The following is a 15,555-nucleotide window of genomic DNA, read 5'->3' as shown; positions in this document are numbered from 1 at the left end:
ACTACGACCAGAGGTACAAATTTGCAAGTTGGTGCAGCGTTTCGTATAGTTTATCCACAGGAAGAATCTCTTACATATCCTTTTTTTTTTCTTCGAAATGGGAGCATCACCCCGTGAGGTGGCAAGCAAACATGTAATTGAGGCAGAACCTCCATACTTGCATCTATTGACATACTCTATCGTCATCCCAAATGTTATATAACTTTCTAATAAGAAGTTTGAGCATCATTGCTGAATTTTCCCTGAAGGCCCGTCATCTTGGAAGTTCATGTAAAACAACATGAATTATCTTTGTTTTGAGGAAGGAGGAACTTGTTGACGAAATTACACGTAAATACCCTTACTTTCTTATTTTGCATATGTTCATATTTTGCTAGACGTATGATTCTATTGGTTCAATTGAATTTAATACTGGCTTTCAAAGTGTAAGTTTGTAAGAGAAATTCTAATAGATACCATCAAACTCACCCCTTGAAAATGTGGATAAGGGCGGGTTTCCGCCGAACAAATCCTGCATAAAACCTCGTGTGAAACTGTAAATCAGGATTTTTGAAAATTCTGAGCAAATATGATAATGGCTAGCTAGTCTATAGTTTTTAGAGCATCTCCACCGGCTCCCCCTATAGTGGCCCCGATAGTATTTTGGGGGCCGGCAGCGAAAATGGGCTCGCACCGGCGCGCCCCAAACGGTGCCGGCCAATTTTGGAGCCCAATAGAATCGCCGACAACCCGTGCTGGCCCCTTCGCGAAGGGCGCGAATCGGGCACGCTGGCGCCTCGCGGCACGTCTGAAAATGAGTGTGGGCTCCGCCTGGCAGCCAGACACGCCGTTTTCCCACCTCCTACACACGCCCGAGCCGACTCCCACCCTTCTAGATCGCCACCGTCCCTGTCGCCGCCGCGCCCACCCTGCTTGCAATAGACACCGCCGACTGTCTAGGAACCGCCGTCCAACGACACGGCCGCCACCCACTCGACCAGCGGCCACTGTTTCGCCCGGAACAGAGCTCGCCGCCACCGCGATAGTATCGCCCCGCCCGCAAGGTGTTCGTCCGATTGCCGCGATGGACAGCGACGACGAGATGATGGTGCAACTGTTCACGGAGGAGCAGAACGCTCAGGCTGTTCGGCGGCAACAGCAGTAGCTGATTCTGACGAACATGTTGCGCGTTCACCAGCCTTTCTTCGTCGTGCCTCGGCGCGGAGGCTCAAAGCCAGGCAAGAGGAGGAACATCAACCGGCATCGTGAAGCCGGCGCAATGCTGCTTAACGCCGACTACTTCAACGACGACGCGACTCATTCGCCGAAGGAATTTCAGCGCCGGTTTAGGATGAACAAGGACCTGTTCTTGAAGATTATCCACGGCGTCAGGGAGTACGACACGTACTTCATGGCCAAGCAAGATTGCACAGGTTTGTGGGGCTTTACCTCAATTCAGAAATGCACTGCTGCAATGCGCTGTCTTTGGTTCATCTATTTCGAGTAATTTTTTGTGCCAAAACCATAAAAGAGCAGTTATTTAAGGTTCTGGCGGTTTTACGGTTTAGTGTATATGCTTGGTCTTCATGTAGCTAAAAGTTGGACAACCAGTGCTTTAAGAATTAAGAGTGGCAACTTCTATGTTGTGAAGACAGTTTGGTAGCCGATTTTACCATCAAGCTAAGTAGCCTTGTTTCATTTTGAATGTCATCATTGCAATACTTATACGAAGAGAAGCATAGCATATAAAATCACATTTTGTTTGCTCTAAAAAAATCACATTTTGTTTTTTGTGAACAGCATATGTTTTTTTTAGCTTAAGATCCTTCTTTAGTAATCAAAGATATTTGGAGGTACAAGAATAGGATCAAATCACATGTATCTCACCTAGCAGGCCCTTTTACCATACTGGGCCCGTGAGCTAGCTACTCCCTTTTCCACAGGCTTTCTTAGGCCCACGGCACTCTTCCTTCTTCTTAGCTTGCGGTGGTCCGTCGCGCCGATTTCTTCCTCACCCGCCTCCCCAACAACGACGAGGGCTCCGCCCCCAAGTGGTTAATCCGGGACTGCCGCGATGGGTACCTCGTTCTCATCAGCCAGAACACCGACCACATGGCCGTCTACAACCCCCTCACACTTGCCCTGCGTCTCCTCCCCAAGCCGCCCCGCAAGATCTGCAAGGAGATGTACGTCGAGTTCCATGTCCTCTCCTCCCAAGAAGACCCGGGTCCGTTCCGCGTCATCTGTGTCTGTCACGAAGTTTACGGAGCGCAAGCCGCCGTCATCTCATCAGAAACCACGGAGTGGCAGATCTTCCCGTGGGTGGAGGCTTCAAGCATTGAGCCTGACTTGCAGCCTGAGCACAAGGACTATACTGCCCATGATGGAACCCTAGTGATTGGGCACCATCTATTGGACACAGGCGAGCCGAGCCAGTGCGCGCGTGCTGAACACCGCTACATTGCACTTCTCCCGAATCGATCTGCCTCTGCACTTTGGAGGGCAAGGAGCACCTACTGCTGGCGAGACCAGGGATGGTAAGCTCTGCGTCATCTGTGCTATCAGACTCACGCTTGTTGTCTGGTCCTGGATAGCCGACGATGACGGCATCGAGCGATGGATGCTGGACAAGACATTCCCGTTGTTGCCGGCGATCCATGCGCTCACTGGCAGTCGCCCAGTCGATGACCATGAGCTGAAGATTTTAGCCATCGTCAATGGCGTTGTATACTTGTCTATGTTCTATGAGCCGGAACCCAATTTATCAGGCTGGTTCCTATCATTCTGCTTAGAAACAGGGAAGCTGAATAAGCTCTGTCATGTGCTTCACTCGGACAGTTTGTATCCCTACATCATGGCATGGCCTCCTTCTTTGGTACTTGACAAGGTGAACCCTTGACTTGAAAGCCATTGGCTAGTTTCTTTCTACTCCCTCCGGTTCATATTAATTGACTCTAATATGGATGTATCTAGAACTAAAATGTGTCTAGATACATCCATATTGAAGTCAATTAATATGAATCGGAGGGATTAGTGTATTTTGAACAACTATCATTAGTTAACTTTCTCCCTATGTAGAAAAGAAAATGGTATCGAGTAAGCAGTACGTTGACCCTGACCTTAATCTCCACACCTTGTCAGTACAAGATCGACGCCGGCTGCAAAGACTCGCCGACGGGAGGCATGGCGCGGCTCAGACCACGCCGACGCGGCCGGTTTTCTCGCCGGAGCCCGCGTGCATCCATGCGCGCGGCGCCGTCGAGCTGACCGGACAGGGTCGCACAGCGTGGCCGAGGGTTTTGGGGGATGCTCCACGCCGGCGAGGTGCCTCCGGCCGCCAGGACGCGCTGCGGTCCACGACGCGCTGTGAGGAGCCAGTGGAGGAGGTGATGCTAGTGGTCGCTGGTCTCGGCCTGGCCGTCGATTCTTGCAGGCTATGCTCACCACACTCCTCCACCTCTCCTGTCCCTGACGGCAATCGTCTTTACAGGAGGTCGTGGTCGAACCACGTCCACCGCTGCGACCTCGACGCCGCCATTCATGACCTCCTGGACATCGAAAGGTCGAATCTTTGCTATTTGTTCTACAACAGTAGCCTTCTGTTAATGTGGACGCACCTATTTTGTTTATCGTTTGCGTTTAATTAGACAGCATTTAGGCCACAGTAATTGTATTGTTGTTCATGCCGGTAAAGTATGTTAACGTTTTTTAATCTCCCATGTATCCTGAAACTTGAAGATGCCATACGCAATTTGAAGGGCAATTTTATTAGAGGGCAGCAACTTTCCTTTTGCAATTTGATTGAAGGGCAGCAACTTGCTTTCTGCAATTTGAAGTGTACCATGAAATAGGACTCATGTCATGATTACTCATCTTTGAGTTTAGTTAAAAGGCAACAACTTTCTTAGAGCAATTTGAAGCCACTGATTAGTAATGAAAGCTGCTGCATTTTCATGATTAGCAATGGAAGCTGTTGTTGTTAACAGTCAGTACTATATGGTTTCTGATACACTTGTATATTGTTACAATGAGGGTGGAAAGCCCTACTTCATTTTTATTTTAAAATGGGAGAAACTCAACTTCCTCGCAGATGCTAATGCCTATTTAGTTGCTCTGAGTTATAGTGGTTTGCGCTGATGATGTCTATTTAGTTGCTAGGTTTTAACTTAGTAAGAATTTGATACCTGCTCCAGCAAGGCGATAGTACTATAGTATTCATTGTAATTCATGAATTTTTTTCTGTCAAAGGGCTCTTCTTGCTCTTACTGTAATCTTGATCATTTTGTTTAGGTAGAATAGCTCCTTTGCTTGCTGTGGTTTAATTCTGATTATAGCATGGATATCAATGTACTCTTGTTATAGATCACAAGTTAGGATACCTGCTTCCAATTGGTTTGACTCTAATTTTCTATGGTGTTCCATAGGCAATGGGCGCAGCCATATGGGACCTCCTCCATGCACTGCATCTGAAGACCGTGTAGGGTCGCGTCCACGGCGTGCAGGAGGTTGCCCCCAAGGACCACTGCTGCGACCTTGTTGACGTCGCTGTTCAGGACCTCGTCGACATCGAAAGGTCGATATTTTTTATTTGTTACGTCAGCATTAGGTCTCCATTATTTAGTGAAGCATCTCATTGTTTTATTAACGTGGAGCTGACTCCCTTGTATTTATCATGTCGGTTGCTGTCGGTTCCTAGTTTGTATTTGCCTCTAATGTCTAAAATGATTAAGGGTCCTCCTGTTGGTGTCTTCTTAGAGCTAATACTCATGTTTGATACTACTTTTTGTTTTGATCAAGTCTTGCTCTATTGGTTGTGGTTTAATCCTGATGGTGGCATGCGATTTAATTGCATCCATCCATGTATGTGTGTGTGCTGTGCTATCTGTGAGTCCTTTCCTTTTGATGCACATGAATTTCTTCTTGATTACTGCCACTTGGTATTTGGCCGAGGCCCCAGTATACTTTTTTGTTCGTCTCCACAGTCTTGAGTTCATTAGTTTCTAGATACTTAATTGCATCTCCACAGTCTTGAGTTCATTAGTTTCTAGATACTAATTGCATCTCCATAATCTTGTTGTTTGTAGAGCACCTAGTTTCTTGTTTGGGCTGGCTGTTGCGGCGAGTTCACTGCGCCTCAGAAGTGACATTGTTAATTGAATCATGGCTGTGTGTATGGCATGGCTTGAATCATGGCTGTGTTAATTGAATCATGCACGTGCTCTGTTGTGATATTATTTATAACAGGGCCACTTAGCGCCGTTGGCTGTGAAGTGGCAATGGAGCTGATGGCGATGCTAGTTTAGGTTTGAGCTAGCTGCAGTTTTAAAATTCGGATGATGCGTTTGTCATTTTTGTGCTTAAACTGTAGCTAGATTTGGTTTTGCTGAACATGATCGATTTTTGTTCTTGTTGCTGTTGAAGCAGGAGTGGATGCGGGCGCTAGCCATTGGAGCAGCTGGAGCCGCATGTAGGACGAAGGGAAGCCAAAGAGACGTGATGCAATGTGAAGCGAGCCAGAGCCAGGCATCCTTCGTTCCCCCAACCGATAGTAGTACTTGAAAATCCATCCATCGCGAGACAGGCTGGCAGCAGGAGGTGTGAGCGTTCCCCCAACCGGCATCGCGCCCCGTTCCCGTAGCGAGCGAGGGAGTACGAATTTGGAGAGCATGGTCGGTCGGTATCCCGGCCGATTCGACTTTTTTTTTTTTTTTTTGAAAGCTCCCGGCCGATTCGACTTTAACACACACACGCGCGCGGCTCCTCGCAGCAGGCGTCCGTCGCTTCGATTTCTTCCTCACCCGCACAGAAGCAACATGATTAGAATAAATGGGCCAGCCCATTGGCATTGGGATTTTGCCGAAAGCTGACAGCCCTTGTTCCTTGCTTCTCCTAGCTTTCGTTGAAACCAGGTAGCCTACTTTACTCATTCGCCGTGTCGCGCCATGGCATCTGACCTGCCGCCGCCGCCGCTGCCGAAGAAGCCGAGATCCCCACCAGCCGCTCCGACCACCATATGCGCCCTCGGCGGCGACCTCCTTCGAGAGATACTCCTCCGCCTCCCCTCCCTCCCGACCCTCGTCCGCGCCGCCCTCACCTGCCGCTCCTCCCTCCGCGCCGTCCGCTCATCCCCCGCCTTCCGCCGCCGCTTCCGCGAGCTCCATTCGCCCCCACTCCTCGGCATATTCCTCCACATCTTCGAGTCCGACACCCCTGCTTTCCGCCCGCTTCGCCCGCGCTCCGATCCGGGCCTCACCGCGGCCATCTGCGGCTCTGATTTCTTCCTCACCCGCCTTCCAGGCGGCGACAATGCCTCCGCCCCCGCCTGGTTAATCAGGGACTGCCACGATGGGTACGTCCTTCTCCTTGGCTGTAACAGCGATCACATAGCCGTCTACAACCCCCTCACACGTGCCTTGCATCTCTTCCCCAAGCCGCCCGAGGAGATCTGCCAAGACATGCGCGTTGAGTACCATGTCCTCTCCCCCGAAGAAGACCAAGGTCCGTTCCGCGTTATCTGCGTCTGTCACGAAGACTACGGAGCGCAAGCCGCTGTCCTCTCGTCAGAAACCAGAGAGTGGCAGATTTTACCGTGGGTGGACGCTGCAAGTATGCTGCAGCCTGCGTTGCAGCCTTGGTATGACGAGAAGTATAGCCCTGACGACGGAAAGCTGGTAAATGGCTCCATCTATTGGATAGCAGAGAGTCTAGCCACAGCGCGTGTGCTCAACATCGCTACATTGCACTTCTCTCGGATCGATCTGCCTCATGTAGAAGGGCAAGAAGCACTTACCGCCGGCGAGGCCAGGGATGGGAAGCTCTGTATCGTGTGCACCGTTAAACTCACGCTGGTTGTTTGGCTCTGGGGAACCGATGGTGATGATTTGGAGAGATGGATGCTGGACAAGACATATCCGCTGGAGCAGGCGATTGATGAGCTCAGGCACCGTTTCACGGGTGATGATGTTATTCTGAAGGTTATGGCGATTGAAAATGGATTCGTCTACTTGTCTGCTTACTGTGAGGTGGATCCCAAGTTACCTGGCTGGTTCCTATCCTTCTGCCTTGACACGGAAGAGCTTAATTGGCTCTGTCCCATCCTTCACGCTGACGATATGTATCCCTACATCATGGCGTGGCCTCCTTCTTTGGTACTCGACAAGGTGAACCCTCAACTCTAAGCTTGTTCTTCTGTTGTCTTTTGTTGATATATACAGATTTCCCTATTTTTATTGTCGCATTATATCTGATAAAAATCTTACATGATAGTAGTATTTGTGGAAACTAGAAATAAAATTGAGCTTCCTTCCATGTGTTGAAGAAAGTACGTGTTTAGTGGGAATCGGCTCAAGTGGGAATTTACTTGTTTCTCGTTTACCTTCAGCAAATACCATTGATTACCTCTCTCTCCTATGCAGAAAATGGATTCTAGTACAGATGTTAAGCTGCACATTTACCCTGACAACTTATCTGTAATCTCCACACGGTGTCAGTAAAATAGACCGTGTACAAGATTAGTTGACAACTGATGATTATTTTTCTCTAGAAAACATAAAAGCTGGATGCACTTATGTACAATTTACGGGGATGAAATTAAATTAATTAGCTAGATTCTGTTTTCCATCTTCTGTGCAATTGGGCTGCTGGGGGATCTTTAGATGGATAAGTACATTGTAACATGTTGCCAAGTTGGCACAGAATCTCTAGAGCTCATTCAGATTTTGACTTGCGATAATGAAGCAGGCAGGATGGGAAACTGAGAACTAATGCTCTTATATGGATTGCCCAAAAGAAAGCTAAATTCCATGTTAATATACTCCCTCCGTTTCATAACTCTTGTCATGATTGTAGTTCAAATTTGATCTAAAATACTAAAACCACGGCAAGAATTATGGAATGGAGGGAGTACTTTTTTTTTTTTGCAACACCAGTTGAACTAAAACCACGACAAGAATTATGTAACGAGGAACTAGTTTTGTTTTGTTTGCAACACCAGCTTATCTAGGGTGGCTGATTGCATCAGTATCTGTTTTGCAGCCCAGCAGCTCGAGTTAAAGTCTGAGTGAGCTACCAGAAACTACTGAAGTGATATCTGTTCAATGTGCTCCATCATTCATATGCCTTCCGAGGAGTGCCGAGCAGTAGAAGAAACTGCTTTTCAAGTTCTTTCAGGCTGCAGAGCTTGATAAAACTACTGAAGTGATATATTCTCATGGGGCTTTAATCATTGATATGCCTCCAGAGGCGCATGTGAAGAAAATATGTTCGAGTTCTTTCATGCTACGGAGTTTGATTGGGGCAGACTGGGTTGATTCGTAGTGATGATATAAATTATTTTTTATAAATTTTAATATATCTTGAAAACTTCCACATATCTGTAACGAAGTAATGAATGATCGCAAGCACTGGGGTTGACACAATTGCTCAGTTTTCCGGTTGGAGAAGTAGAAATATGTTGTGTTTGGAGGTCATGCAGAAAAGAGAGATTTAAGTCTTGATGAATGTTATGTGAAACCGGAAGTGGAAGCACCAGACATATTTCTTTCTGCCAACCGCTTTTCTTGTTTGTGACATGATTTATTAGTTTCTCAACTTTGTACAAATCACATGATTACTAAACAACGAAGGTAGCTGAAAGTATCTACAGTATGAAATTGTAATTTACATTGTAATATTTAACCAACAATCTGGAGCAGTTTCAGATTTGGGTGCTGTGCACGGTGAGTACTATTGCTCCTATATGAGCATTCCAGCAGAAAGCTAGATCCCATGCTAAAATCCCCTTTCTCCTAAATAGTAGATTAAGATCTAGCTTATCCACGTTTTCTGATTGCATCATTATCTGTTTTGCAGCAACCAATACAATAAAATTCTCAATACTATGTGCTCAGTGAACTATATCATAGGCCTCCTGGTCCCTGAAAGAGAATCATGTGTTCCATTTAATTCAAGTTGCAAAAGTTCCTGCAATCTATGGAGATATAATACTACGACCAGAGGTACAAATTTGCAAGTTGGTGCAGCGTTTTGTATAGTTTATCCACAGGAAGAATCTCCTACAGATCCTTTTTTTTTCTTCGAAATGGGAGCATCACCCCGTGAGGTGGCAAGCAAACATGTAATTGTTGGAGATATGCCCAAGAGACAATAATAAAATGGTTATTATAATATATCTTTGTGTTTATGATAAATGTTTGCATACCATGCTATCATTGTATTAACCGAAACATTGATACATGTGTGTTATGTAAACAACAAGGAGTCCCTAGTAAGCTTCTTGTATAACTAGCTTGTTGATTAATAGATGATCATGGTTTCGTGATCATGAACATTGGATGTTATTAATAACAAGGTTATGTCATTGAATGAATGATATAATGAACATACACCCAAATAAGCGTAGCATAAGATCACGTCATTAAGTTCAATTTGCTATAAGCTTCCGATACATAGTTACCTAGTCCTTCGACCATGAGGTCATGTAAATCACTTATACCGGAAGGGTACTTTGATTACATCAAACACCACTGCGTAAATGGGTGGTTATAAAGATGGGATTAAGTATTCGGAAAGTGTGAGTTGAGGCATATGGATCAAGAGTGGGATTTGTCCATCCCGATGACGGATAGATATACTCTGGGCCCTCTCGGTGGAATATCGTCTGATTAGCTTGCAAGCATGTGACTGGTTCACAAGAGATGATATGCCACGGTACGAGTAAAGATTACTTGTCGGTGATGAGGTTGAACAAGGTATCGTGATACCGATGATCGAACCTCGGACAAGTAAAATATCGCGTGACAAAAGGAATCGGTATCGTATGTAAATGGTTCAATCGATCACTAAGTTATCGTTGAATGTGTGGGAGCCATTATGGATCTCCAGATCCCGCTATTGGTTATTGGTCGGAGAGGAGTCTCTACCATGTCTGCATAGTTCACGAACCGTAGGGTGACACACTTAAGGTTTGATGTCGTTTTAAGTAGATATGGAATATGGAATGGAGTTCAAATTTTGTTCGGAGTCTTGGATGGGATCCGGGACATCACGAGGAGGTCCGGAATGGTCCGGAGAATAAGATTCATATATAGGAAGTCACTTTCCAAGTTTGGGAATGGTCCGGTGATTTTATGGAAGGTTGTTTCTGGAATCATCTGGAATAAATCACTATGGAAGGAGGAGTCCCGGAGGGACTCCACCAACCCTAGCCAACCCACAAAGTGGGAAAGGTGGAGTCCATGGTGGACTCCACCTAGTTGGCCGGCCAAGGAGGCAAGGAAAGGGAGCAATCCCACTTGACCTAGGTTTCGCCAATTTGGTAAGTTTTGGAGTTGGACTCCAATGTGGTTTTGGGGCAAACCCTAGGGATTTCCACCTATTTAAAGGGGAGGAGAGGGGAGGGGTAGCAACTCTTGGCCGCACCACCAAAGGGGCCCCCCTGGACGGCGCCCCAAGTCCCTCCCTCTCTCCCAAATCCTAGCTTCTACCTCCTCCTTCTTCTTCCGCAGTGCTTACGGAGAAGCCCTGCCAGAGATCTCCACCACCACCGCCACCACGCCGTCGTGCTGTCGGGATTCCGAGGAGGATCTACTACATCCGCTGCCTGCTGGAACAGGGAGAAGGACGTCGTCATCAACACCGAAAGTGTGACCGAGTACGGAGGTCACTACAAGAAAAGATGCCATGGCCGACGAAGTTGAAGTCGTGCCGTGGTTGCTGGTGTACCATGGCCGACGATTTTGGGTCTGTCTGTTGTGCATGTCAAAACATTTTTTTTCTCGTATTTGAGGCCACCTAGCCCGACGAAACCGGCCAAAACGTTGCGTATGGTGGCCCGGGACGTGGTGCATCTCGAATTCTCGGGTTCGCCGGCCGAGTCAACGCAAATCCGCACCGCCGAGGGATGTAGGGCCCAGATGGCAGCCTCTCTAGCATTGTTTTTTTTCTCGATCGCGCCATCTCATTCAACACTCTCCGATCGAGCCGTTTACGATGCAGGATCATGGGTCCCGCATGTCATCCTCTATGAACCAAAATTCTTTCTATTCTTGGATTTTTTTTTGACCCCCTGATTTCTGGCTACTTCCTTTTTCTTTTGATCCCTTGCCGCCTTAGAAACGTTGAGACCGCTGCTGCTAAATGGGACCCGCATATCATCCTCTATGTACTATAAAACTTTCTTTTCTTGGAGTTTTTTTGGCACCTCAAATTTGGTCACTTGCCTTTTTCTTTCGATCCCCTGCCGCCTCTCAAACGGTGATACCGCTGCTGCTAAATGGGACCCGCATGTCATCCTCTATGTACTATAAAACTTTCTTTTCTTGGATTTTTTTGGCACCTCATATTTGGTCACTTACCTTTTTCTTTCGATCCCCTACCGCCTCTCAAACGGTGATACCGCTGCTGCTAAATGGGACCCGCATGTCATCCTCTATGTACTATAAAACTTTCTTTTCTTGGATTTTTTTGGCACCTCATATTTGGTCACTTACCTTTTTCTTTCGGTCCCCTGCCGCCTCTCAAACGGTGATACCGCTGCTGCTAAATGGGACCCGCATGTCATCCTCTATGTACTATAAAACTTTCTTTTCTTGGAATTTTTTTGGCACCTCATATTTGGTCACTTACCTTTTTCTTTCGATCCCATGCCGCCTCTCAAACGGTGAGACCGCTGCTGCTAATTCGGACCCGCATGTCATCCTCTATGTACTATAAAACTTTCTTTTCTTGAATTATTTTTGGATCCTGATATTTGGTCACTTGCCTATTTCTTTCGATCCCGTGCAGCCTCTCAAACGGTGATACCGCTGCTGCTAAATGGGACCCGCATGTCATCCTCTATGTACAATCAAGTTTCTTTTCTTGAATTATTTTTGGATCCTGATATTTGGTCACTTGCCTTTTTCTTTCGATCTCATGCCACGTTTGAAACGTTGAGTAAGCTGCTGGATCATGGGACCCGCATGTCATCCTCTATGTACTATAAAAGTTCATTTTCTTGGTTTTTTTTTCACCCTCTGATTTTTGGCTATTTCCTTTTTCTTTTGATCCCCTGCTGCCTTTGAAACGTTGAGGACTCTACTGGCTCATAGGTCCCACATGTCAGCCTCTATGAACGATAAAACTTTCCTTTCTTGGAGTTTTTTGTACCCCCTAATTTCTGGCTACTTTCTTTTTTCTTTTGATCTCAAGCCGCATTTGAAACGTTGGGACCGCTGCTGAAAAATGGGACCCGCATGTCATTCTCTATGTACAATAAAGTTTCTTTTCTTGGATTATCTTTGGCTCCTGATATTTTGTCACGTGCCTTTTTATTTCGATCTCATGCCGCCTTTGAAACGTTGACTAAGCTGCTGGCTCATGGGTCCCGCATGTCATCCTCTACGAACAATAAAAGTTTCCTTTATTGGAGTTATTTTTTGACCCCTAATTTCTGGCTATTTGCCTTTTTCTTTTGATCCCCTGTGATACGTCTGCGACGTATCGATAATTTCTTATGTTCCATGCCACATTATTGATGATATCTACATGTTTTATGCACACTTTATGTCATATTTGTGCATTTTCTGGAACTAACCTATTAACAAGATGCCGAAGTGCCAGTTGCTGTTTTCTGCTGTTTTTGGTTTCAGAAATCCTAGTAAGGAAATATTCTCGGAATTGGACGAAATCAACGCCAGGGTCCTATTTTGCCACGAAGCTTCCAGAAGACCGAAGAGTCAACGAAGTGGGGCCACGAGGTGGCCAGGAGGGCAGGCGGCGCGGCCCCACCCTTGGCCGCGCCGACCTGTCTCCTGGGCCCCTCGCGATGCCCCCTGACCTACCCTTCTGCCTACTTAAAGCCTTCGTCGTGAAACCCCCAGTACCGAGAGCCACGATACGGAAAACCTTCCAGAGACGCCGCCGCCGCCAATCCCATCTCGGGGGATTCAGGAGATCGCCTCCGGCACCCTGCCGGAGAGGGGAATCATCTCCCGGAGGACTCTACGCCGCCATGGTCACCTCCGGAGTGATGTGTGAGTAGTCTACCCCTGGACTATGGGTCCATAGCAGTAGATAGATGGTTATCTTCTCCTCATTGTGCTTAATTGTCGGGTCTTGTGAGCTGCCGAACATGATCAAGATCATCTATCTGTAATTCTATATGTTGTGTTTGTTGGGATCCGATGAATAGAGAATACTATGTTATGTTGATTATCAATTTATATCTATGTGTTGTTTATGATCTTGCATGCTCTCCGTTATTAGTAGAGGCTCTGGCCAAGTTTTTGCTATTAACTCCAAGAGGGGGTATTTATGCTCGATAGTGGGTTCATGTCTCCGTGAATCTGGAGAAGTGACAGAAATCTCTAAGATTATGGATGTGCTGTTGCCACTAGGGATAAAACATTGGTGCTATGTTCGAGGATGTAGTTACTGATTACATTACGCGCAATACTTAATGCAATTGTCTGTTGTTAGCAACTTAATGCGGAGGGTTCGGATGATAACCTGAAGGTGGACTTTTTAGGCATAGATGCATGCTGGATAGCGGTCTATGTACTTTGTCGTAATGCCCAATTAAATCTCACTATACTCATCATAATATGTATGTGCATGGTCATGCCCTCTTTATTTGTCAATTGCCCAACTGTAATTTGTTCACCCAACATGCTGTTTATCTTATGGGAGAGACACCTCTAGTGAACTGTGGACCCCGGTCCAATTCTCTATACTGAAATACAATCTACTGCAATACTTGTTCTACTGTTTTCTGCAAAAAATCATCATCCACCCTATACATCTAATCCTTTGTTACAGCAAGCCGGTGAGATTGACAACCTCGCTGTTTCGTTGGGGCAAAGTACTTGGTTTGTGTTGTGCAGGTTCCACGTTGGCGCCGGAATCCCTGGTGTTGCGCCGCACTACATCTCACCGCCATCAACCTTCAACGTGCTTCTTGACTCCTACTGGTTCGATAAACCTTGGTTTCTACTGAGGGAAACTTGCCGCTGTGCGCATCACACCTTCCTCTTGGGGTTCCCAACGGACGCGTGTCGAACGAAAAGACAATACGTCAACCACGCGCATCAAGCAGAATTTCTGGCGCCGTTGCCGGGGAGATCAAGACACGCTGCAAGGGGAGTCTCCACAATCCAATCTCTTTACTTTGTTTTTGTCTTGCTTAGTTTTATTTACTACTTTGTTTGCTGCACTAAATCAAAATACAAAAAAATTAGTTGCTAGTTTTACTTTATTTGCTATCTTGTTTGCTATATCAAAAACACAAAAAAATTAGTTACTTGCATTTACTTTATCTAGTTTGCTTTATTTACTATTGCTAAAATGGGTACTCCTGAAAATACTAAGTTGTGTGACTTCACAACCACAAATAATAATAATTTCTTATGCACACCTATTGCTCCACCTGCTACTACAGCAGAATTCTTTGAAATTAAACCTGCTTTACTAAATCTTGTTATGCGAGAGCAATTTTCTGGTGTTAGTTCTGATGATGCTGCTGCCCATCTCAACAATTTTGTTGAATTATGTGAAATGCAAAAGTATAAAGATGTAGATGGTGACATTATAAAATTAAAATTGTTCCCTTTCTCATTAAGAGGAAGAGCTAAAGATTGGTTGCTATCTCTACCTAAGAATAGTATTGATTCATGGACTAAATGCAAGGATGCTTTTATTGGTAGATATTATCCTCCTGCTAAAATTATATCTTTGAGGAGTAGCATAATGAATTTTAAACAATTAGATACTGAGCATGTTGCACAAGCATGGGAAAGAATGAAATCTTTGGTTAAAAATTGCCCAACCCATGGACTGACTACTTGGATGATCATCCAAACCTTTTATGCAGGACTGAATTTTTCTTCGCGGAACCTATTGGATTCAGCTGCTGGAGGTACCTTTATGTCCATCACTCTTGGTGAAGCAACAAAGCTTCTTGATAATATGATGATCAATTACTCTGAATGGCACACGGAAAGAGCTCCACAAGGTAAGAAAGTAAATTCTGTCGAAGAAACCTCTTCCTTGAGTGATAAGATTGATGCTATTATGTCTATGCTTGTGAATGATAGGACTAATGTTGATCCTAATAATGTTCCGTTAGCTTCATTGGTTGCTCAAGAAGAACATGTTGATGTAAACTTCATTAAAAATAATAATTTCAACAACAATGCTTACCGGAACAATTCTAGTAACAATTATAGGCCATATCCTTATAATAATGGCAACGGCTATGGTAATTCTTATGGGAATTCTTACAACAATAATAGGAACACACCCCCTGGACTTGAAGCCATGCTTAAAGAATTTATTAGTACACAAACTGCTTTTAACAAATCTGTTGAAGAAAAGCTTGGGAAAATTGATATACTTGCTTCTAAAGTTGATAGTCTTGCTGCTGATGTTGATCTTTTGAAATCGAAAGTTATGCCTAATGAAAATCATCATAATAAAATTACTACTACAGCAAATGCCATCCAAGTTAGAATTAATGAGAATATAAGATTGATGGCCGAATTGCGTGCTAGGTGGGAAAGAGAAGAAAATGAAAAAGAAGAGAATATAGCTAAAGTTTGG

General features: G+C 45.4%; 2 protein-coding genes across 3 annotated transcripts; both read left to right on the top strand.

Annotated features, from left to right (window-relative positions):
• The first annotated feature begins 3,050 nt into the window (after positions 1 to 3,050).
• LOC127307861 (uncharacterized) lies at positions 3,051 to 4,711 on the top strand. The gene is made up of 2 exons (XM_051338641.2): positions 3,051 to 3,541; positions 4,404 to 4,711. The coding sequence occupies exons 1-2, from the start codon at positions 3,066 to 3,068 to the stop codon at positions 4,447 to 4,449; spliced, it is 522 nt and encodes a 173-aa protein (XP_051194601.1). The 5' UTR covers positions 3,051 to 3,065; the 3' UTR covers positions 4,450 to 4,711.
• Positions 4,712 to 5,893: 1,182 nt separating this feature from the next.
• Positions 5,894 to 9,167, top strand: LOC127307834 (uncharacterized). 2 transcript variants are annotated; one of them, XM_051338618.2, is made up of 2 exons: positions 5,894 to 7,139; positions 8,830 to 9,167. In XM_051338618.2, exons 1-2 carry the CDS (start codon positions 5,922 to 5,924, stop codon positions 8,842 to 8,844), a joined length of 1,233 nt encoding a protein of 410 aa, XP_051194578.1. In that variant the 5' UTR covers positions 5,894 to 5,921; the 3' UTR covers positions 8,845 to 9,167. The 2 variants fall into 2 exon arrangements, with proteins under 2 accessions (XP_051194578.1, XP_051194577.1); XM_051338617.2 differs by lacking the exon at positions 8,830 to 9,167 and adding an exon at positions 8,014 to 8,528 and having other exon boundaries at positions 5,900 to 7,139.
• The last annotated feature ends 6,388 nt before the right edge of the window (positions 9,168 to 15,555 follow it).

Source organism: Lolium perenne, chromosome 1 (assembly GCF_019359855.2).
Source record: "Lolium perenne isolate Kyuss_39 chromosome 1, Kyuss_2.0, whole genome shotgun sequence".
In the NCBI taxonomy this organism is placed as follows: domain Eukaryota; kingdom Viridiplantae; phylum Streptophyta; class Magnoliopsida; order Poales; family Poaceae; genus Lolium; species Lolium perenne.
This window is presented reverse-complemented; position numbering and strand designations above follow the sequence as displayed.